Source organism: Balaenoptera physalus, assembly GCF_965194825.1.
Source record: "Balaenoptera physalus genome assembly, chromosome: 12".
Classification (NCBI taxonomy): Eukaryota; Metazoa; Chordata; class Mammalia; order Artiodactyla; family Balaenopteridae; genus Balaenoptera; species Balaenoptera physalus.
Genome location: NC_138897.1, coordinates 27,589,190 through 27,614,071, shown reverse-complemented (window position 1 = coordinate 27,614,071; position 24,882 = coordinate 27,589,190). Strand labels below are relative to the sequence as shown.

The 24,882-nt window shown below is 50.5% G+C and overlaps 1 protein-coding gene across 3 annotated transcripts in view; it reads right to left on the bottom strand.

Annotated features, from left to right (window-relative positions):
* Positions 1–2,757: 2,757 nt before the first annotated feature.
* ST8SIA5 (ST8 alpha-N-acetyl-neuraminide alpha-2,8-sialyltransferase 5) overlaps positions 2,758–24,882 on the bottom strand; it is a 67,223-nt gene continuing 45,098 nt past the window's right edge. For all 3 annotated transcript variants that reach the window (XM_082416631.1, XM_082416629.1, XM_082416630.1), the window contains 5 exons: positions 15,070–15,156; positions 11,532–11,676; positions 7,721–7,833; positions 6,844–6,936; positions 2,758–5,720 (listed from right to left, as the gene is read on the bottom strand). In XM_082416631.1, coding sequence (XP_082272757.1) covers positions 5,252–5,720; positions 6,844–6,936; positions 7,721–7,833; positions 11,532–11,676; positions 15,070–15,156 — 907 coding nt within the window. In that variant the 3' untranslated portion in view covers positions 2,758–5,251. The remainder of the gene's footprint in view (positions 5,721–6,843; positions 6,937–7,720; positions 7,834–11,531; positions 11,677–15,069; positions 15,157–24,882) is intronic.

The following is a 24,882-nucleotide window of genomic DNA, read 5'->3' as shown; positions in this document are numbered from 1 at the left end:
TAGCTCAGTGCTTCCCACATAGACGGTACCAGGCAAAAAAAAAAAAAAAATTGCAGAGTACTCTCTTAAGCTGACAATTACCCCAGGGTGTTATTCGGTTTATTAATGGGATCTCCTGAACCACTGGAACCCACCAGCTAACCAGAGACCCCACTGCTATAGTTAACACATGGCTCTGTGCCAGTGCTGAGGGCACCAAGATGAGCCAGATACAGTGCATTCCCCTGGGGAAAGGACAGACCCTCGGCCAAGGACACAGGGGCACCCATGTAGTATGCTGTGAGGACGTCCTAACAGAAGTCAGTGATGGTTGCTGCAGAATCACAGAGAGTGCCCAGCCCAGCTTCACAGAGGGGAAGAGGCGGGGACCATCACCTGACATTATCTGCAAAAGTGGTGGGGTAAAGGGGAGGAGGGAGGAGGTTGGAATGTGGGGCCATTCCAGGCATTTCCAATAGCTTGTGCAAAGGCACAGCACCTAGAGGAGTATTAGAGGGATGGTGCTGGCAGGAGGGTCTCTGGAAAGGTGAGTGAGCCAGCTTGGGACATGCTCTGCACATCTGGGTAAGGAATCTGGACTATATGGTATAAGATGGCAATGGGCTCCACCAAAGGTGTTTCCAGAAGTTAATTCTCTAGAAGCAGAATGGTCAGTCAAAAGGGTCTGAGTTAGGGCAGTGGCAGAAGGAATGCAGGTAGGGAATGAATTCAAGGGATATTTATGAATCAGAATTGATAAAATTTGGTGAACAAATAGACATAGAAAGCGAAGGAGAAGGAAGAGCCAAGAGTGACCCAGGTTTGGGGCTGAAGGGCCAGTGATGTGGTAGAGCCATTCAGCAGGGGAAGAAAGGAGGAAGAGGGAAACTGCTCTCCGGGTGTCTAGTTTGTGCCGGCACTGTGCTAGGCATTGTGCAACCCTATTCCACAGCTGGTGAGGCTGGTGTCCTGGCCTCAACCTCAGATGATGAATCAGAGCCTCCAGGGGCTTTGGTAGCTCCCCCAAGGTCACTAGTAAGTAAGGGCACATGACTTTGAATCCAGATTGTCCTTTTAACTGTACCAGTTGAGGACATGTGAGGTCTGAGATGCTGAGCAGGTACAGACATTCAGACGGCCACGGCAAGCGTGTTCCTGATGCTCCAAGGGAGAAACGGCCTCCAGGAGAGGGGTGTAAGATGCAAGGACAGGAGAGATTTGAGGCTGCGAACAGATGTGATTTCTGCAGAAATGCTCCTAGCAAGAGAGAAGAACCCTGAGGAAGCTTCACAGAAGATGAGTCAATAAAGAAGCCTGAGCAGGAGCGTTCAGAGAGGCAGGAGGAAAGTCAGGGGAAAGTGGTTCCTTATAAAAAAAATAAAAAGGAAGAGAGGACTCAAAAGACCAGTGGGGCCACCCTGTCACGTGTCACATGGATGTTGAGGATGAGGCCTGACATGGATCCACTGCTTTGACAATTACAATCATTCTGCCAGCCTTCAGAATTCAGGACTGACCCCGGCATGGCCTGGTGTTCCTCTAGTGCTAACTGTCTCTGAGCCCAGACTTGCTAGCACTCAGCTCAGCTCCTACGTGTGCCTGGGGGACTCAGTTCAGCATCTGGACATGCCCACCGGACCATAAGCTCCAAGAGGGCTGGGGCTACATTCTGCTCATCACTAGTTCAACGGCCCCTCACACGATGCCCAGCACAAAATGAGCGCTCAGTAACAATTTGCTGAATGCCTGGCTGAAGCCAGCTCTGTGCTGTCCTTCCGTTGTCAGGAAGTGCTGCCACCGCTTTCCCCCCCATACTCAGCAGAGTCAAGGGCAATGGGCTCCCTGCTCTCTGCAGCACCAGGTGATTAGTGGGCAGAGTTGCCGCAGCAGCATTGCTGAAACGGTCTCAGAGGCCACATCTGACCTTGAGCCACCTTCCTTTTTGCTTGGTTGAGCACCGAGTCATTTACTTGTTTTTGCTGCCTTTCAAGCCTGGAGCAGTGGGCTTAGCACAAAGGAAGACACGATGGTTGTTTTGTTTTGGGGAATTGATTTCCCTTATACAAGAGTGTCACTGGTAGTCTGCATGGTGGGATGGGGGTGGAGTTGCGAGGAAAGTGGTGGGGTGGGGCTTCCTGAGTCAATGCCCAGGTCTCTTTGAGCCTTTGAAAAGGTGCATCGCCTACAAACACTGGCTGCAGGAGAAAAGTGTAGCCTGGAAGTCAGGAGGCTGAGTCCCAGTTGAGTCACTAGCCGGCCATGTGGCCTTGGGCAAGTCCCCCAACATGCTATCTTTTAATATGTACCCCTTCTGCAAAATGTGGAGACGGCCTCAACTCCCCTGCATACATTGCACTGTGGGTGCATCTGTACTGCTGCCAGGGCCAGGGCTGGATGGGTGGGGGAGCACCTACAAGCAGCTTCCCTCCTGGACCCATAACAGCCTCCCAGAGCACTGTCCCTAGAGCGGGGCCCAGCACCACCCTACAGTGGCCTCTCAGTCAGGATCCCTCTTGTTCCAGCCCTGGTGACACTGGCTAGGAAGCAGCTAAGACAGGTTTGGAGCACAGGCTTTGGGGTTCTACAGATGCCGGTGCAGTTTCCTCCACTGGGTGCCTGGCCATCAGCAAGACACTGAATGGCTCTGAGCCTCAGTTTCCCCACCTGCCCAATGGAGCCTTCTTACCCAAGGGGGTCTTGTGATGATCACAGGAGACAGTGCAAAGAAAGTGCCCAGTGTAGGGCCTGACACAGAATGAGCGTGCAGTAAATCTTAGCTATTATAGTAATAAATATTATTTATGGCTTAGATCCATACATCATGAGTACTTCCAAAAACTTAAATAAAACTAAAGATTACAGAGACCCTAGGGATATTTTTTAAGCCTTTAGTTGTAGAGATGAGGAAACGGAGACCCTAAGGGAGGGGAAGGGACTTACCCTAAGACCCAGAGACTTAAATAGGACCGAGAGCAAGGAGTCCAGCTCCTTCACAGGGTGGGTCATGATGCTCCATCCCCAGCCCCTACAGGGGACCTGGCTGGGGCAGACACCAGCCCATGACACCCTTGGCTGTGAGAACCGTGGTATTTGACTCACCAAGGCTCTTGCCCCCAAACAGTGCCCCATCTGGAACAGAAACAGAGGGCTTCTGGCAGAGGGTTCTATCCTCAGCAGGCACTCAATAGAGCCCCTGGCACGACTTGACCCAGATCACCTCCCTGTTCTGGGCCTGTTTCCTTACGTGAGACAAAATGGTCTTTAAGAGCCTTCCAGTTCTGACGTTCTGTAGTTTCAAGAAAGGGGCTCAATTAACCATAAACAAGTGGCTGGAAGCCTCAGTTAACTGGAATCTTTCCAGCCGTTCCTTCCTTGGGAGAAATAGGCAGAGCACAAGGAAGCATAACCATCCACCATCCTTAGTAGTGTTTCCTGGTTCGCCAAGTGCTTGGGCTTAATTTACCTCATTGGCTACTTCCTTGCTCTGCAGACAAGCAGACAGGCTCAGAGAAGCCCCAGGGTTTCCCAGTGAGGACCAGAGCTCAGAACCAAGGCCAGCATCTAGAACAGTGTCGTGCATGGAGCACTTGCTCCATATTGGCCCACCAACGTGAAATCCAGGCAAGAGGAAGGGGTTCTGCCCTGGATGGGGAGCCTGGGGGCCCGGGACAAGGCCTGTGCCCTCCTGTCTCTCACCAGCTGGGCCTATTGCTCTGCCTGTAAAATGAGGTGATCGGATGAAAGGCCCCGTTCCCTGCTGTGTTGTGCTCTCACAGTCCCTCCCCCTCTGAACACCCAGTGGGCGGGGCCAGAATTTGTCTATGGTCTGCCCTCCACTCCTAGAAGACAGAGACACTGCCTTTATGTGTCATCATGTCTTCCCAAGCCCGGCCCCAACCCAAAGCAGAATAGGCTTGGGGAAATGTTTATGGGAAGGAGCGGAGAAAGGAGGAAGGCAAGAAGGGTGAGAGGAAAGAGGAAGGGAGGAAAGAAGGGAGGGGGGAGGGAAGGAGGGAGGAGGGAGGGAGCTGAAGGTCTTTCAGGACTAATATTCTACGATTCCACAAAGCTAAATTCTAAGGCAATTCACCAACGGTGCGTATTAGGCACAGCCGCATTCATGGTGGAAATACCACGGGGGAAGCAAAGGGATGTGAAATGACATGTGAACCCCTTTTAGCCTAGCTACAGCTGACTTCCCAAAGCAGAGGCCCTGTGGGTGCATGTGTGTGAAGGCCACCAGGCTGAGTGCTGTGGGAAGTCCCGCTTTTACAGTAGAACCTCAGTGATGCTGGTGTCAGAGACCATGGCTCACTTCCATCGCTAAGCTCACCAGTCACATGTCAGGGCTTTCCAGTCTGGAGCCTTACGGTTCCAATTCAGGAACATTATACAGCAGGATTCTGCAGTATTCAGGAACACACAGAGGGCCAGATCTTATAAATAACTCCTGGTTAAAACAGAGCTGAAGATAAGGAGATAGAAGAGGAAGCAAGTCGCTAAGCACTTATTGAGTCGATAACATTGGCTTGGAAACCTTAGTGCAAATGGCTGGTCTGGTTTATTTCCTTCTCATCAAAAGATCAAACGCAGGATTGAACTTGGAGGCACCAAGACTTGTGTGTGTGCCTGAGGATGTGTTTGAAGGGTGTGGCTCTCTTCGGCTGACAGTGTCTCGGTGAAGATCATAACACACAGGCCTTGCATCAGATCTCACAGCGCCGCTTAATGGACTCGGTTGGTGGAACCTTGGTTGATAATCCCTGGACCTCTCTGAGCCATTGTCCCCACAGGAAGGTCTGGCCGCTGGGTTGGCCTCTAAGCTCTGAGGTTCTCTACAACAATTCAGGGCTGAGGCCTGGGTATAAGACTCAGGAACCCAAAATCCTGAGTTAAATCTTAACCATGCTCACATGTCCTGTCTCCCTCTTTTCCGTTCCCGCTGGGGCCTTCCTTTAGCTGCAAAGAGGCCTTACAGTTTGTGCTCTCTTGGTTGCTAAAACTGAGTGGAAATGTGCTTGATTCACTTGCAATCCCCAGGGCCGCGACCTGGAAGTGTGGCCCAGCAGTGCGCTACCCGTTTGCAGGTGGGGGTCGCTCGGCACGGAGCTGACTCTGCCTGGCCCCCAGCCCACAGGACCGAAGCCCGAAGCCCGAAGCCGAGCGTCTGAGGGCGTGCCAGCCTCAGCGCCAGGCCTTCGCCCTGCCCTGCGGGCGGGCGGGCGAGGAGCGAGGTTCCGTGTGCCGGGCTGGCGGGCAGCCTGCGCCGCCCTCAGCAGCAGTTGCAGGTGCCCGTGTGCACGCGCAGGATGCCGCGGCTGTGCAGGTGCAGGAAGTTGAAGATCTCGGAGGGCATGGCGTGGAAGCCCGGGCGGGGCTTGACGTTGTCGTAGTAGTGGTGGGTGATGGAGAGGCCCGAGGGGTTCATGGGGAAGGCCCAGAAGCCGAACAGGTGCACCTCCTCGCACAGTTCCAGCGCCGCCGTGGCCAGGATGAGGCCAGTGCTGATGCGCTTGGCGCGCACCCCGAGGGTGAGCCAGTAGCGCGACACGTTGACCAGGTACTGCGGGTGGAAGTAGTACACGGCCTGCGACGACTCGAAGTCGTCCAGCACGTACTTGACGCGGATGGACACGTCGGTGTTGCGCGTGTTGTAGAATGCAGGCAGCAGCACGGACGCGTTCTCGTACACCTGCAGCACCCGGTAGAAGGGCCGCCGCCACTTCTCCAGCTTGTGGAACCTGGCGGGGGCGCAGGGTGAGACGGGGCCCCGGGACCCTCCGCTTGCCCCACCCCTGCACCCTGGGGTCTTTTCAAAGGACATAGGAGCCTCTCAAGGCCACCCCCGCCTTCTTTCGGCTCAGTCACTTAGCAGATGAATGTCCGCCTTCCTCCGGGACGGTTATATTTTTGTAAGTGAGTGCCGGAGAGGGCAATCTGGACCCTAAGGGACAAATATCTAGTGTATGGTTGCAGGGGAAGGGTAATACTTAACCCATAGGGCTGAGAGTGCCCGGGCGGGCTCAGAGGGGAAGGGGCGAGGGAGTGGAGGCTTTCCCTGGAGCCCTCAGGACTCACCTGTCCTGCCTTCCCCAGGGTCCCAGTGAAGAACACCAAACCAGCTGCCTGTCCTCTGAGCCCTTCCTCCACCGCAGCCCCTCGCTCGCCTTTCTCTCTACACTGAACAGCCCTCCCAGCTGGCTCGCTGCGCACCTCTCTGAATGCTCCCTCACTCAGCTGACTCCTTGTAAATGTGCCCGGGCATCTGACCGGATTTAACAACTCCCCCTCCTCTTACCCTTCACCTGACCTGGAGGTGTGACTATGCCCCAGTTGGAGTTTTAACCCCATTAGCCCCTCCTCCAGGCCTCCCAGACAGACCCCAGGAGGGGAGTCAGGGGGGGGCCGTTGAGGTCTTCGCATGAGGCTTCTCCCCACTGCCGGGCGGACACACTGTGTAGGGAGCTGCCTGCCCCCGTCACGCACTGGAAAGCTCTCTGGCCCATCTCTAGGGGAAGAGAGTCTAGACCAGTGCTGTCCAAAAGAAATATAATGCAGGCCACAAGTGTAATTTTAAATGTTCTAGGAAGCACATTTAGAGAAGTAGAAAGAAGTAGGTGAAATTAATTTTTACAATAGATTTTATTTAACCTGATATACCCCCAATACTATCATTTTAATATGTAATCAATATAAAACTTTAATGAGGTATGGCCCATCCTCTTTTTCATATTAAGTTTTTTAAATCAAGCGTGTGTTTTGCACTTACAGGTGGCACATCTCAATCTGGATAGTGCCCAGTGGCCACACATGGTGAATGGCTATCATATTGGACAGCACAGGTTTAGAAAGAGGGCCACTGACCTCTCTGTGATGATGCTGGGGTTCACCGTGACCACATCTGTCTTCACCCCTACATCCATGGTGTACTTCTCCGAGATGGGCGGTAGGTTGCACCTGCAGAAGAGATGAGGCAGCCCGACTGCATGTGGTATGTCATTCTAGATGGAGCTGGAGAGCTGGGGTGTGGGGAAGAAAGGGCTGGTGATCATGTGGGCGGAGGGACACAGGAAACCAGCTGGGTGGAATCTTTGTGCCTGGGCATGGAAGGGCAAGTTCAACCCCTTCCCTCACCAACCCTGGGTGGCCCAATGGTTGTAGATCCATGACCCATGAGATCCCACTGCAGCCTCAACCCCAGTCTCTTTGCTTTAAGCTCTCATTTTCAACCTGTCTTCTTCACCCAGGCTAAAGGGGTAAGTGAGGATCCCCAAAGAGATAAGAAGGGCTTCTACATAAGAAGAAGAAATACAAGGACAAGTGTCTAGCTTAGGTAAGGCCAGGGTGAAGCTCATATTGGTGGTGTTAGCCACAAGACTACCCTGGTTCCAAGCAGTGCTTCCAGAAGAGTGGAACCCAACCAGAGAGGTGGCTGCCCAGACGACCTCACCAACAGATCTGCATGACCCCTGGGAGTCCTCAGTGTCTTCACATCTATTATGCCATTTGCTCCCATTCTGCAGATGTGGAGACTGAGGACCTGAGAGATTCAACCCCTTGCAAGGGACAGAGCTAAAGGGGGAAGGGACCACCCAGAGCATGAGGTCTGCAGGGGTGGGGAGTGGGGATTAATCACGTAAATGGCAGCATTAGCAGGCTGGGGAACCAGAAAGGGGGCAGGCATGGAGGGGGAGGGCCGTGGGGGTAGAAGTGGCAGGTGCAGACCCGGGGCAATTCTTACCGGAAGACAAAGTCGGCGCTGTTGATCTCCCTCCCGCAGCGGCTGTTCTTTAGGATGCCCCCATTGCCCACCACGGCACATTTCTTAAATTGGGACCGGTAGTAGGGCATGTCCTGGGGAGACAGGGGCACAGTTGTCAGAGGCAATGCCACACCTGCCTTCATCTGGTGCTCTCACCTCTGCGCCCACATCCACCTCCACTCCTCATAGCCTCACAAGACAGCCTTGTAGTAAATGCGGGAGAAAAGTGGTTATTCCACTTTGCAGATGAAAAGAGAGGTCAAAAGCTTCGTTCTCAGTTCCACAGGCAATTAGGAATGAGCTAGAACTGGAGGCCAGATCTCCACAGCCTTTTTCGATAAGCCCTGGGATGCCTCCGGTTTCCAGAAAGACGAGAGGACGAGTTATGGCTAACCCTGCTTGCCTTTGGTTTTCCCAGTGGAAGCTCAGCTTCTTTTACTTTTGGTCCACATATTTTAATGGTTAATGCAGACCTTCTGGGAGAAGAGAGCAGCAGAGATGTGGCAGAGCCGCCAGGGACCAGCGCCCTAAACCTAGCCTCACCCCTTTCAGCTCGGGGTAAGGTGCAGACCCTCCCTCTGCTCCATGGGGAGGGCAAAGGCCTGGGATAGAAAGGTCATATAGACTGGGACAGATGCCAGGACTTGGCAGCAGCAGAGACAAGTGACCAGGGGTGGGCAAGCAAGGCCACACCAGGGGAGCAGTGAGAGGCAGGGACACTGGGATCTCTGTCAAGAAAAAGCGTTGAGCACAGGGAGCCCAGGACTCACTCTAGTAATGACGGCACCCACGGGGGCACTGGGAGGGAGCATCCCCCAGCACTCCAACCTGGTCATACCTCGGCTGGTGTGTTACCTTGGTCTGGGCACTGGCTGCCCACAAAGACTCCCTGGGCATGCTTTCCGGGGGACCACAGGAAAGTAGGCAGGAAAAAGCAAATACTGGCCTGATTAGGAGACCTGGTTCTAGGCCACGTCCCCATTCTAGGCCTCGTGGGCATCCTGAGGCAGGTGGGACCAGGCAGGCTCAGGGCACGAGTGTAGACCCGGAGTCCAGGGTAGGGTGACCAACCATCCCAGTTGGCCCAGGACTAGGGCACTTTGCTTGGGATGCAGGACTTATATTTGGTCAAACCAGGATTGGGCACCCTAGTCAACGGACCCAGTCCAATCCTGGTTTTGCCCCACAATAAGGTGAGGAAACCATGGACAAGTTTTTTGAGCTCTCAGTGACTTGGTTTTGTAAAATTTATTACAAATTAAATTTTGTAATTTGTAAAATAATAGTAACGTGTATTTTCTCTGACTCTAAATTTGAGATGATGTAAAGCAGAGCTTCTCAACTTGGCACTACTGATACTTTGGACCAGATCATTCCTTGTTGCGGGGGCTGGCTGTGCACTGTAGAATGTGTAGCAGCACCTCTGGCCTCTTCCCACTAGATGCCAGGAGTACCCCCCGGTCATGACAAGCAAAAGCATCTCCAGACGTTGCCAAATGTCTCCACCTCCCTGCCGCCCACGTTGAGAACCACTGGAGCAGACGAAAAGCTTACCCACTGCAGTGCTTGGCGCAGAGGTGTCTCTGCAAGGGGACCAGGTGCTTATTACGGGATGGCCCTGAAGTTACCCTCCATCTCTGTCACCCAGAGGCTGCCGGGCAGCTTTCCTCCTATCTCACACCAGCTGGCCAGCCCTGCGTGACAGTGGCCCTGGTCAGCACCTGGGGCTTCCGTTGGAACCAACTGCCAGACAAGTGTCATGGAAAATCCCACTACACTGGGATCATCAGAAATTAGGCTAAATCCAAAGGAGATGCTGCACCTGTCTGTGGGAGACTGTCCTTCTTCATGGCACATTTTCCCTGGAGGGACAGGCTCCGGGAACCGCGACGGGGAAAACAAGGGCGTCTCATGGCCAGTGGGGGGAACTGCACTGTTTGACTTTGACCAGAGAAAGAATAAAAACAAAGTCCTTTTTGGAGAGATCATCAAGGGCTTTTTATGTTCTATGTCAGTGTTTCTCACACTTCTGTAAATCAGCAACTACCTGGGTACTTTCTGAAAATATACATTCTTAGCTCCATCCCAGAACCACAGAATCAGAATCTTCAGGGTCGGGGTAGGAGCCCAAGAAGCTGCATATTTTTCAACCCCCCCAAAAAAAACTCACCTTACGGAAGTTCGGGAAATACTTCTACATCACATGCTCTAATTCGGGGGTGGTAAATTACGGCCTGTGGGCCACATCTGACCCACCACCTATTTCTGTACAGCCAGCAAGCTAAGAATAGATTTTATATTTTTTTAAGGGTGGGAAAAAAGAATACTTTGTGATGTGTAAAACATATAAAATTCAAATTTCAATGTCTAATGGGAACTAAAGCGTTATTGGGACCCAGCCACACTCTGTTGCTTACTCGTGTCTGTGGCTGCTTCATGCTAGAACGATAAAGGTGAGTAGCTGTGACGGAGACCATATGGCCTGCGCATTTGGCAACCCCTGTTCCACTTCCCTGGGCCTCAGTGGCCCATCCCCATGGCCCTCCTTGGATCCGTATGTTATACCCGAGCTGTGTGTCACCCACTGGCATTACCTGCAAGTTCACCTGCTGTCACCAGTCTCACGTTCCAGGCCTTGAAAGACCCACCTCGTGAAGACGACTCACACCCCATCGTCCTCCAGCGCTGCTGTGGGAGGGTATGTCTGACACCCGTCCACCTCCAGCTCCTCCCCGTTGCTCCCCTCCCCCCCAGGCCCAGTCATACCAGTGCACTCTGGTGCTCGGAGCAAGAATGCAAGGAGCCCCTGGGCTTTGCTTCATTAGCGCTCCCCGGAGCAGGGCAGCCCAGCCCCTCACATTTCATCCAGCAAGAACTGAACCCGCCCCGCCCCCCAGTTTGCTAGAACGCCAGCAGTTCTACAAACTGGACCACTAAGCCGTGCCCTGGGCTGGCGCTCTCCAGGGGGTGCCTATAAACACCTTGCAAGGAACCGTCCTCTTCAGGTGGTAACCACCTTCATCCGCTGAACATACAGGCTCCAGGGTCCCTTCTCCAAGGGTCTGGTGCAACGATTAGGCCAGAAGCGCCTGCCTGCGCCTGGGTTCTGTGATCTGAGCGCTTTGCTCACGTGGGTCACTCATTCTGTGGTCCCCCTGGCCAAGGAGCCTCGTGCTGGCCCTGGATGAACAGCCTCCCTCCAGGCTTCTCATAGGTGAAGGAAAAAATAATAATAAATGTCTCTCTTGTTTCAGTCTCTGATATTCTAGATCTTCTGTTCTAAGCAGCCAAACCTATTCCTAGTCCGAACCCCAGCGTTACAGACAGTGAGAGTGAAGCCTTGAAAGACAAAAAGGACTGCCCAAGGTCAGCCAATAGGAGATCAATCTTTCAGTGCTTTACTTTGTACGGTTTGCGGTTTCTTGTGCACACAACCTTTGCATGTACATTTTTGCTCTTGTGCCTCCCTCGGGTTGGGGACAAATGCTTCATCCTGCTCCCAGATAGCTTCGGGATGTTCTTTGCAAGCAAGGCAATAACCAAAACCTCACGACCACTTTCTTGCCAAAAGTCATTCAAATAATAGCCAGTTGGCGTTCTTTGTGCTCAGACAGAACCCCCAGGAACCCCGGAGGACGGTCTACTGAGCCTAAGAGAATGGCAAGCCAGGACCAGGACAGCTGGGTGCAGGGCACAGCTGAGTGATGCCACGCCACACGGGCATGGCCACAGAGGGCCCTCCTGGGTCAGCTCCATTGTCCCACCCGGACCGCCCTGCCCAAAGCAGCACCTTGGGAAACATGTGGAAGATCTCCCGGTTGATGTGGTAGATGCCGCTGGTGTCCACCTCATACTTGAGTTTCGTCCCCAGGGGCGTGTTCTTCTGGGTGGTGAAGAGGAAGGAGGGGGCATTGCAGCACCTGGACAGAGTGGACCTGCCAGGCAGGAGATAGACGGAGAGAGACCAGTGACACAGGGCAGAGCAGAGCCTCTCAGAGAACAGAGGGGTCATGGAACTGAGGTCGGTCCCTTGGGGAGGCCAGGGAGCACCATACTTTCCCACCCACCCCTTCCCCTGTCCCCGCACCTCTGCTTCAGTACTCCTCCCGATGCCCGAGCCTTTCAGGGTCCAGCCTGGTCTCCCTCTGTGAGCTCCCAGCTGCCCTGTGCCCACTGGCCGCATTGGCCTCTAAAGGCCCAGAGCACAGACTGGGCATCACTCGCTTCATCATCTGTCAACTCCCTCTCCGCTTGAACGAAAGCCCCTGCGTGGCAGGGGCCCTGCCTCTCTGGATCCTGCACAATGTCAGACACGTGGGGGTCAACTACCAAGTCCTGCCAACTGCGGCTGAAGCATTCCCCAGGTGAGATTTCACAAGAGCCGCTAAGCCTTCTACTACTTCCCAGAAACGCTTCCTTATTCAGCTCTAAAGGAAAACGCAGGCATGAGAGCTCTTCCTTGGTTCTTGGCCCCCATATCTGACTCTAGACAAGGCTAACCCTGTCTGATGGGGTCAAAAAGCAAGACATACACAGTCAACAGAAATGTGCCATTTCAGTGATTTTACAAACTGTCTTAGGAATAGGGGAGGGTCAGAAATTGGGATGGTGGGTTGATACTGGATGACTGCCTGCAGAAAGTGGAACCTGGCTTCTGAAAGTTTTAAGGAGTTCATTATTTAAAAAAAAAATCACTGTGGTTTTCACTGACAAAAACACTCAAACATGAGCTGCAGAGAGGTTAAAGCTCAGACAATGCAAGCAGGCTTAAAAAACAGCCTTCAAGGGAGAGTGGGGCTGTGAGGCAGGCTTGGGAGCCAGCCAGGCCAGAGAATCCTGATTTTCTCTTCTCTGCAGCTGGTGTTCCGCCTGGCAGTGTATTCTCCCAGGGTGCCTGCAAGGCTTGGTGATGGGGTCAGATCCTAGGCACATCCTGCTCCCCTATCCTGGGGACCCAAAGCCCCACCCTGGCTGCAGAGGGGCTGGATTTGACAAAGGATGCAAAATGCCACCCTCTCACAGGGGGCTGTGAGCCCACGAGGATCCACTTTCTCCACAAACAGCAGCAGGGGGCCAGTACACACTGGCCTTCGTCCCCCAACACTGGCTCTGGGCACAGTTACATCCAGCCTCTGGGCAGCCCTGGGAGGAATGGAACACCATCTCCATGGAGTCTGGATGATGACCACTAACTAAAGTTGAGGACGAGCTTTCTGGAAAATCCACACCAAAGGTGTGGGATGGAAACTTGAGCCACCAACCTGGTGTCAAGAGGCCTGGCTTCTAGTTTCTGCTCTGCCCCCACCAGCTGTGGGGCTTCGGGCAGGTCTCTTCCCCTCTCTGAGCCTCTGTTTCCTCATCTGTAGAATGCAGGGCTGGCTCTTCTGACCCTCTGTAATCCTGTGACTCCAGATTGCCAAAGCCAGGAAGGCTGCACACATTATTTTTTGTGACTTTATCTCTTGCAGGGACTTCACTGGGGAGCTCAGTTGGCTGCTGGCCATAGAGAGTGGTCTTTCCTAGGGAGGGTTGGGTTTTAAAATGTGACTGAGTCTTCCCAGGGGCAAGGCCAGAGTCCTGGCCAGGCAGGAGCCATAGGTCAGCATTACAAACCAGCATCTGGCTGGTCCAGAGACTCCATCTTGTCAGCCCACTGGCGAGTACCCAAGTGAGGGAGACTGACTCAAACTAACCAAGCTCACGAGTGACTGATGTATAAACCAGAATGCCAATGTGTCCATTTGTAAGCAGTAGGGCGGGGGAGGGCCTCTGTTACAGGATTCCTTTCCTGTCACTGGAATGCTCATGCCTGTGTTCTAGCATACTCCCCCATCCCACCCCGCTTCACTGCACCAGGTTCTTGCACCTAAATTAAGAATCTCATCATCATTCAATGAGCTCGTAATGAGAGCTAAGGGGGACGACCAACTGGCCTTGAAGCTTTTCCCATTTAGAGCATAGCAAGACTGGATGTCACTTCTCTTTCCCCCACCGCCAGAAAGGTCTCAGCTCCCCCAGAGCCTCTCCCCAGATCGTGCTGGCTGATCCCTGCCAAAGGCTTCCCCGCGGATCCTGGTTTTTCTCTTGCCACATCATCTTCCCGTTGCTACATTATTTCCTTAGGTATGTGAATCCCCCTGGCGAGGCTTCTGTCCAGCTCTCAGCCTGGACAACATCCTTTGGCATCTCACTGACCTCGTCCACGCTGAGTGCTTATCAGTGTGTCCTCGGTGTGCTTGGGCCTCCCCGTCATGCACCACCCGCAGTATCGCTGCTCTCTAAAGGCGGAATTGGGGCTGCATTTACAGCACAGATCTTGGACCTGTTGCCCACATTTTAGTCTATGATATGTGGGTCTCTGCAAACTACTGCCGGGCCTTAGCTGGGTTTCTGCAGTCTCCTAGAGGCCTCTGGTTGGGGGCTGTTGGCACCTGCAGTACGTTCCTAAAAAGTGCCGCTTAAAACTGCCTCTCAACTTGGCCCAGAACTGCAACAAACTGGAACAAATGACTTATACAGAAAATACAAAATACTTAGTGTTATTTGCTTTTCACAGCTTCCCATGTAGGATTCCTTCATGCAGATGGCTCCTCAGCACATTCAAACTACAGCCTGAGTTGCTAAAATCCAATTTATACACACATTCCCAGGATTCTGTCAATACCATTCAATAAGGTCTACCCTGCACTAAAAACATACCATTAACTCCTAGAATTTTAGAGTGGAGAGGCCCCTATAGCTCGCCACTCATCACAGAGACTGTCTGGACATCCGCTAGGCTCTCAAAGACAGGAGAACATTAAGATACAGCTCTTGCCTCCTGGGAGCTTATAACCTGTCAGTTTCGGTTAGAGAGCAGTTAGGGAATAAGCTACAGCAGGGCTCAAATGGCTGGTCTAGGCTGTAGAAGCCCAAGTGCTCTGAGAAGGAGAGGACTGCTAAGTTAGAGCAGCTGCCCGAGGAGCGGGGTGGGGAACGGGGTGAGGCCATGGAAGTTGCTTAACGTACCTAAACGCACGGGCCTACTGGCGACCTCAAGCACCTCCCCTCACAGGCAGGGGCTGTACTGGAGACAGTAGCACTGACCACACAGGGCTGCTGCCAGGACTAAGGGCAGGAACATGGCGGACAACACCCAGCAAGATGCCAGCCTCAGCCTGTGTGCTGAGTCAGAACCTCCCCACTCCCAGGTTCCAAAGCCCAATCAGAGCCAGCTCTGGGGAAGATGTCCCTGGGGGCTGGCCTTGCAGGACGAGGAAGATCTGAAGGGGTGGCCGGGAGGACCATATGAGCAGAAGGGCTGGGGAGCACAGACGAGTCATAGATACTTGAACTGGTTGGCTTCAGAGATGTTCATCGCCCATTTGCACATCTGGAGGCGCTTCCACCTGTCGAACAGCTCCAACTGCTTCACCCTTGGGAGTGGAGGACAGAGAGTGCATGAAAGGGCCAGGCTGGACAATGTCATCATCCCCAAACATGCTCCCTTCCTGTTCCCCCTTATGCCAAATCCTGGGCTGGTCCTTTGTATTAACTGTGTTTTCTAATTTGCTATACTCTTGATTCTCTGGCATCTGGGGCCTTGTGAATTCCTAGAGATAGCAAACCACTCTCCTGCAAGCATGCCTTCTGTACACACCTCAGCTAGTCCAGAGCCCACACCCTCAACCACCTCCTTTACGAACAGAGCCACTAGTCCCTGCCCTCATCAGCCCAGAGCTAGGGATCAGACAACCAGGGGCAGTCCTTATGCCCCAGAGCCCACTGAAATTATTCAAACTAGCCAATCCTGAACCTTTTTATCCTGCCTTGTCCATTCCTTTCCACGAAAACCACAATAAAGGGTCTCACCTCTGCTTTCCCCTCATCCCTTTGCCTCCTGACCAACGCTGGTGCTTCCTCATGTGTCCCTGCATGGTGTGCTGTGCCTCCTGTCTCTAGGGATCTGTGAGCATAAGAACGTCTTCCTTCACAATAGCCTTTTGCATGCCTGTGTGTCTTACGATATGTGATCAAAACAAATCCTGGCACATTTTAAAACATCCTTCCTCACATGCCCACCCCCAAGGGCCTTCACAGTTCTCCCAGGAACATCTGTCTATAGAGGGTGTAAGACCACTTCCCTAAGGTCTGTAGATCACCCCACACTGTGCTCAGCACACAGTAGGGCTCATTGCAAAGGCACAATGCCCTTCTCTTTCTCTTTTCTCAAGAGCAGATCACAATTTCCAGCGACATAGAGAAAGAGATGAGAAGCCTTTTTTCTGAACCACCATCTGCAAGGCTTTATACCAGTTGGCTTTAAACATCTCAGCATTGTGACATCCCAAAGCACTCCCTGGAAAGGGAATGTCTAAATCATGTAGGATTCTTCCTTTGACTGAAACCAGCAAAAAGAATTGGATCACGGAACCCTTTTCCCATTGAGCGGAGCCTCTGACTGGAGTTCTCAGGAATGCTGGGAGATGCTGGACAGACCATAAGTTCCTTAAAGGCAGAGCCATGACTTTTGTCTCCTGACCTCCCACATTCCCCATCCCACAGTTAGGCATTATACAGTTGTCCAGGGTTACCTGGCTGTGGCCCGGTTCAGATGCTGGCTGGTCTTGGACACTGGTGCAAGGGGAGCCCTTTAAAGGTCATTCTGGTTTGGTCATGAATGGGAAAGTGACAAGCCCCCAGGAGCTGAGTGTTATCAAAAAACTACCGTTAATTGTGGTTCTTACTTTGAGGTCCACCAAAGGTCTTACGGAAACCTATGAGCCCTCTGAATTACAGGCAAAATCCCCTGTCTGTCCACCCATGTGCACATCTTAGGGAAAATCTGAAGCTTTCATCAGCTTCCAAAAAAGGTGCATGACTTCAAAAAAAGGCAAATACTTAACTGTAAAGTAAAAAAAACAGGTTCATTCTGCAGAGCTGTGTCCCCCTGTGTTTAACTGGAGGGGGAAACAGTTGTTCCCAAACCAGGCAAGCCTCACCTACAGAGAGAGTATATGACTGGTGCGGGAGGGGTGATTGCAGGAAAAGTCATACAGGATAATGACTAAGTACATAGATTTTGGAACTAGAAGGGGACTTGGGCCTCAGACCCAGTTTAGGCACTTTCTAACTATGGGACCTCAGGCAGGCTATGTGACTGCTCTGAGCCTCAGTTTTCTCGCCTAGAAAATGGGCATAACACTAGATTATTGCTCACCCACCCAGATTTGTTAAGACTACTAAATAAGACGATGCAATAAATGACTAAGAATGGTGTCTGGCACATGGAAAGCGCCCTACAGGTGTAAGTTATTATTACTGTTAAACTAAGCTGTCTTGAAAATGCTGACTCACAGCCCCCTGTACTTTCCCCTTCTGTAAAACCCATAACCTGTCATTACCTATGCCTGATATTTCCCACTAAATAGTAAATACCCTGGGGCAGAGGATCATGCCTGACTGTGACTCCAGTGCTAAGGCACATAGCAGATGAGTGGCAAATATTTGTTGAGTATATCGATAATTAATGAATGAATCAATAAGTCTGAGTTCAAATAAATTCTATAACTACTTATTGAATTCCTCGATATGGCAGGAACTGGAGATACTGCGGTGAACAAAACAACTCCCTGCCCACACAGACCTTACAAATGGGAAGCAGATATACAGGGATACGACACCAAGAGCACAAGCAATAAAAGCAGAAATGGACAAGTGGGACTCCATCAAACTAAAAACCTTCTGCACAGCAAAGGAAATAATCAGCAGAGTAAAAAGACAACCCTACCGAACAGGAGAAAATATCTGCAAACCATATATCTGATAAGGGATTAACATCCAAAATACATAGGAACTCCTACAATGCAATAGCAAAAAAACAAATAACCTGATTTTAAAATGGGCAAAAGACTTGAAAAGACATTTCTACAAAGTAAACACACAAATGGTCAACGGGTACATGAAAAGGTGCTCAACACCACTAATCATCAGGCAAATGCAAATCAAAACCACAATGAGATACTACATCATACCTGTTAGAATGGCTATTATCAAGAAAACAAAAGATGACAAGTATTGGCAAGGATATAGAGAAAAGGGAACCCTCATACACTGTTGGTGGGAATGTAAAATGGTGTGGCTACAATGGAACAAAGTATGGAGATTCCTCAAAAAATTAAACATAGAACTATCATATGGTCCAGCAATCCCACTTCTGGGTATATATCCAAAGGAATTGAAATCAGAATCTTGAAGAAATACTTGCACCCCCATGTGCACTGCAGCATTATTCACAATAACCAGGATATAAAAACAACCTACATGTTCACTGATGAATGAATGGATAAAGAAAATGTATTATATACATACAATGAAATATTATGCAGCCTTAAAAAAAAAAAGGAAATCTTGCCATATGTGACAAGTTGGATGAATCTGGAGGACATTATGCTAAGTGAAATAAGCTAGTCACCGAAGGACAAATACTGCATGATTCTACTTGTATGAGGTATCTAAAATAGTCAGTCTTATAGAAACAGAGTAGAATGATAGAAACCAGGGGCTCGGGGAAGGAGAAATGAAGAGTTGCTATAAAGTTTCAGTTATGTAAGACCAATAAGTTCTAGAGATTTGCTGTAAAACTTAATGCTTACATTTGACAATACGGTATTGGACACTCACAAATTTAAGAGGGTAGATCTCATGTTAAGTATTCTTACCACAACCAGAAAAAAAACAAACCCAGATATTTAATGCCATGTTAGGGAGTGGTGAGTGCTACAAATAAAAATGAAGCAAGGGCCTTCCCCGGTGGTCCATTGGTTAGGACTCTGCGCTTTCACTACCGAGGGCCCAGGTTCAATCCCTCATTGGGGAACTAAGATCCCACAAGCCGCTCGGTGCAGCCCAGAAAACAAACAAAGAGAAAACCAAGTTAATCCATTTTAAAAAAAGAAAAATGAAGCAAGAGGCTATAAGGATATATTGTACAGCACAGGGAATATAGCCAATATTTTATAATAACTATAAATGGAGTATAACCTTTAAAAACTGTGTATCACTGTATTGTACACCTGTAACTTATATAATATAGTACACCAGCTATACTTCAATTTAAAAAAAAAGAAATAATAAAAAAAAGAAAAATGAATCAGGAGTTGAAAAGTGACTATTTCAGATGGGTTGATCAGGGAAGGCTTCCCTGAAGAGGGGAACCTTGCACAAAGAACTGAAATGATGCATGAGTGAGCCACACAAACATCTGGGGAAAGAGCATTACAGGCAGAGAGAAGAGTGAGTGCAAAGGCCCTGGGGCAGGAAACTGCCTGGCAGCTTTAAAGAGCTGGAAGGAGTCCCTCCTCATCCTGATGCCTTCCTTCCGGCTTTCCCAAACCTCCCACAGCAGCTCTTGCTTCTTTAGCTCACGTGACATTGGAGGAGAGGTGCCATTACACAGCGGCACCCTTGCTCACCCACTGCTGCCCTCCCTCACTCCCTGCAACTCACAGGCCCCTAGGGCAGCACCCTGCACAGCCAATGCCTCTAACGTCTCCAGAAACACAACCCTGGCAACACTGAAGGCCAGGGTCCCAAGTTCAACTGTTACCAGTATCCAGGCCCCATTCTCTGTGCCTCCAATGTCCTTGTCACACACTGGACCAAGGTCGGGGCCTGGATACCCAGCCTGGAATCCTGGTTCCATCCCTAACTGGCATTATGACCTCAGACAAGTCATTTAATCTCTCTGAGACTCAGCTGCTTTATCTGTAAGACAGATATAATAACCTCTGCTCTGCTGATCTCAACGGCTGTCAGAAAGATCAAATGAGACAATATGTATAAAAAAATTTTATAAGTTGCTTTACAAATGCAGAGATCACCTTTACTTTAAGATGAAGGGTTCAGCCAGCTACTTATCTCCTTTCTCCCAAGACATGACTAATATTCCAGAAGAGAGATAAAAAAGACTAGATTGCTCTGAGAACAATCTAAAAAGAAAGAGCTCTTGGGGGAAAAAAAATTCATTAGAAAGGTTGGAAGGTAAAGTCAAGGAATTTCTCAGAAAATAGAAGCAAAAGGCAAAGAGATAGAAAAGATGAGATTAAAAGATATTCGAGGAGCCATCCAGAAGCATGCCACTCTTAGAGGTACCAGAAAGAGGAAGTGGAGAAAATTGGAGAGGAGGAAATATGAAGAAATCCAAGAGAAAGTTCAAGGGTTTGGAGTGAGCTCCAGATTAAGAGGTCTCCATGAGTGTGTATCCTGAGGTCCACCATTGGGATATTCCAGAACTGTCATGATCTGTAAAGACTCTGGACGGAAGAAAACAGGTCACCTCCAAAGGAACAACTAGTACCGTGCTCATACAGCCCCGGATACCAGAAGATGATGGAGAAGGTCTTCAGCATTCTGGGGGTGAATGAATTTCACCTAAAATATCAACCCCACCAAACCAAAAATTAAGAGAAGATTTAGGTCATTGAGATACAGAACGCTCAAACCCTTACCTTGCACCCACCATTTGGGGGGAATTTACTGAAGATGGGTGGAAGCAAAATGAAGGAGTAAACTAAGAAAGAAGCAGCTCCAGGTGAATCTAACCTACGGAGGCAGAGAAGGGAAATGACAACACTGTGTGACCCACCAAGAGAGCAGCCTGTCCAGGATGGAGAAAGAGGATGAAGGGAAACCCTGGGGGAATGCCTGGTCGATGGACAGGCAGGAAAAAAAAATGGGGCATGATAGAGAAAAAGTGTTCAAAAGGGAAAAGATGACTAGAAGATCCAGAAAAAAAGGGGAAAAAATGAATAGGAAAAAAGATGAGAATCACTGTTTTCTGATCTTCACATTTTAGAGTCAGCCCATAGCAGCCCCAAAACAGGCTTGCTATGGTTACAAATAGAATGTAAATGTTATCAGCCTTGACATTCTAAAGGTAAACTCACAGATGACTGAAGCCAGAGGCTGGAACTAAAAAGTGGGGGTAATTTTAATAGCCTCATCTTACAAAGTACAGGATCAAGAGATACTGCCAATATTTGGTAGAACAAGAAATAGGTTACTTAGGCAATCTATAGATAGAAGAACTAAAAATAGCAGTACCCCTCAACTGGGAAAAGTGGGGGGATGGTTTGGGCTGGGTAAGGGAGCTGAATCCTCACCCACCAAAGCAGGACGTCAGTGAATGCTAAACGCGGCATACGTGGCACGCATAGGACTGAGAGGTACGAGGTAATTCCCAGAAGAAACAGCTAAGTAGCAGGCCTGGGGGAGAGGGTGTGGGGAAGGGGACCTTTGATTTTTATTATTATAAACTTTTGTATTCTACCTGATTTTCCTAGTCGTGTGCAGGAGATGATCACCATCATCTCGTTCTCCCTCTTCGTTCTCCCCCTTTTCCGCCATGGCCTCTTCTGTTCCCACCTAGGTTTCGTCCACTTTCTCATTCATTTAACAGACACGTCCTGAGCCTGGGCAGGGTCAGGCAACAAGACTCAGAAAAGTGTGGGCACAAAGGGACATCCAGCCCTGAAAGCTCTGCCCAGCCAGCCCTGCTCCCAGCCTCTCTCCTGGTCTCAGTACAGGGCTCTGTGCAGGGTTCCCCAGCCCAGAAGGATGGGGAAGCGGTGGCAGAAGACACCAAGGGTGAGGTCCCAGGCATGGCCCCCATCAGTGTATGAGCACAGACAGCAATTGGTTTAAAAATAAAGAGGCCCTAGCATGACTAAAAGTCAGCATAAATAATTTTTACAAGTATTAGGGACACTGTGATTTCGTAACAAATCATCACAGAGTAAATCCTCATTGTATTGGACATTGTCTGGGAACGAGGCCTTTACCATATGGGAATTTTCCAGCTGACTGATTTTTACCATTGATTGGAGCAATTTTGGATCAGAATCATTCCCAGATGAATCACACACCTCACTGTCTCCTCAGACGGAACGCCAGCTGACGTTCATATACCGGAAGGGCCTCTGGGCACATCCGTCCAGCCCCCTCCATTCACAGATGGAGATTTAACCTTTTCCGATGACTCAGGGTCTCCGCCGTGAGCACCTCTCCTGGCTCTGGGCTGGAGCACAGTGAAACCCACAGGTGCCCAGGTGGCATCAGAACCACTCGGATTAGAGACCAGCCTCTGGCTTCTCCGATTCCAGCCCTGGGGGAGCCCACTGACCTCAGCTTGATGACTCAGGAAGGGCGCCACTGGTATCACTGCTCCCTGATGACCCAGCAGGCTCACATGCCCCATGAACAGCCCGGCCTCTCTCCTCTCAGACCCCCAGTACCAGCAGCGCCGAGACTCCAGGGCCAGGGGACCACATGGAGGGCAACTGACATGGAAGAGACAGATGGGGTAAAGCTCACAGGTCGCCAGCTGGGATGGCCGCTCAGCTCAGGAGACCAGAGAGGGTGCCCCAAAGGCAGAGACAAGAAGTAGAGCCAAACACACAGAGGACCTTTTGTCTCCAACACAAGTCCCTGACAAGGGACAAAGGGTGGCCACAGATCATGGGGGGAAATGAGGTTCCCATCACACCCTGCAATGTTCAAGACTTAAGCTTGAAACAAAGGGCCTGGTAACTTCTAATATGGTCCCTAAATGGAAGCTGTGATAAGGATTATCATGGGCTGAATTATATCTCCCTCAAAATTCATATGTTGAGCCCTAAACCCCAATATCCCAGAATGTGACTCTATTTGGAGGTAAGGTCTTTAAGAGGTGGTTAAGCTAAAATGACATCACCAGGGTGGGCCCTAATCCAATATGACTGATGTCCATATAAGAAGAGGAAGTTAGGACACAGGTACGGAAGGAAGACCCTGGGAAGACAGAGAGAGAAGATGGCCATGTATCAGCCAAAGAGAGAGGCCTCGGGAGAAACTAAGCCTGCCGACACCTTGATCTCAGACCTCCAGCCTCGAGAACTGTGAGAAGATAAAGCTCTGTTGTTTAAGCCCCCCAGTCTGTGGTACTTTGTTATGGGAGCAATAGCAAACCAAAACAAGGACTTATACTAATGTAGAGAAAATATATGGGTAGAGGGATGGGATGTGACAGAAGCATGGCCCATTTATAGGGTCTCTCAGACTTCCTGTCTAGATCTTGAAGTAACCATGAAGAACCTGTCTGCCTTTTATAATTTAAAAGATTAATTATTTACCCTTTGAAAACTCTAAGGTATGCTCTCTATGAGAGCGCTCCAACTTTCCGCAGTGAGACCTTTAAGGGGCCGAGATCTCTGAGTTCTGAGAAAAGATAAGGCTCTCTGCTTATACCTTTGGCTCCTGACTGCGGGCTGGGCAGACGTCTTCATCACTAAGCCACAGCTCCTCGGCAGAGCGTACCAAACACCAATCACATTATCCTCCCCCTGCCCCCACTTGTTTAAAACCTTTCCCATGGGTGCCCATGGACCTAAGAAAAGGATAAAATCTAAATCCCGGTCCTCACTGCAAGGCTCCACGAGGTCCAGCCCTGCCTGCTCCTCCAGGGACACAGCTCCTGTTCCCCCTCAGGCCAGCTCTCAGAGCCTGGGACACAGTGGGCCCCTCCTGACACAGGCCTTGGCACAAACTGTCCCCTCAGTCTGGAATCCTCTTGGCCCAGGTAACTCCTAGCGCCCTCCATGGTGGGCTCCGCTCAGGGCTGGGTGGGATGGACGGAGGGTGAGCTGCCTCCTGCGGTCCCTCTAGAAGCTATACAGACCCTCGATCAGAACAAGGACCGCAGCTGATCCCAGCTGGACGTTTGGCTTTATCCCCGGGGCTTTCCTGCACTACTAAGCTGCTGGAGTCTGTGAATGTCAGCCCAGAAAAGCTGCTGCTGGCTCCAAAACAGAAAGAAAGGGGAGGGAGGAGAGGGAGAGGGCACATTAACATTTATTGAGCACCTATTACGTGTGCTGCTGTAGATGTGCACTGTTGGTCTATCTATTTCACGTATGTTACTTCAGCTAGTCTTTACTGCAGCCCTTACAAGTAGGTAATTGTGTCCCCATTTTTATAGATAAGGAAAGACTCAAAGAGGTTAAGTAATTTTTATAAAGATGCAGAGCTTCTAAGGCCCAGAGTCAGCTTTGGATCCCAAGTCTGCCTGACCCCAAGCTCCAAGCTCTTTCAATGACCCACATGACCTGGAAATCATGTCAAGTGGCTAAAGGGGCAGTGGCTCCTGCCTGTGGGCCATGGATGGAAGTCCTGGGATCGTGTCAGGGACCCATGAGTCCCCATAAGCACCCAGCACTGCCGGCTCCGAATCAGCTGTACTTCTCCCACATCGGATGTACAGTTGTCCCTTGAACAGCGCAGGGCTTGTGGTCAGCCCTCCCCGGCCACAGATCCTTGGCATCCGCAGATCCAACCAACATCGGACCGAGCAGCACTTCAGCATTTACTCTCAAAAAATGTCTGCATGTAAGTGCACCTGCGCAGCTCAAACCCATGTTGTTCAAGGGTCAGTGATAACTGTTTTCAAATAAACATACATCCTACCATGATTAACAGGACACAAATTCCTCTCAATTCATGGCAGTGCTGTGAGGGAGGCACATACGCACTAGTGAGTCCAGCATGTAATGCGTTTTCCCTCACACAGGCTGTCAAAGAGCCACAGGTGATACACTGCTGGTGGGGAGTGGGGAACACAGTTCTCTTGCTATTTGTATTTTTAAAAAAAGAAAAAGGTAAAAGACATCCACCCATGGGTGCTGGTTTATGCAGACCCTCTGGAAGGATGCATGAGGATACATGGGTGGCCTCTGAGGGGGAGACTGGAGGGGGGTAGCTGTGGGAAGGGGACTTTTCACTGTATATCTTTTTGTACCACTTGAATGTTGTATCCTTTAAATAACAAAAAAAAAAATTAATGAATAGCAAGAGGGCAATGCTTAAGCCACAAAGGACTGAATTTCAGATAAAAGGCTCCTGTGCCCGCTTCGATTTCTATGCAAGAGGAGCCCAGTGATGATAGTGATGGAGGCTGGTCACTGAGCCGTCGCCAGAGGCAACCTTGCAAACTTGGCATTTTTCATAAAACACGAACAGTCATCCCTACGTCGAGCCCTCCAGAGCTCTCCACATGCCAGAGGCCCCGGGGAAGCACCCTAATTCTTTCTCTGTAGTGATGCACCAAGTTTCCAGTTTCCTTGGGCCAA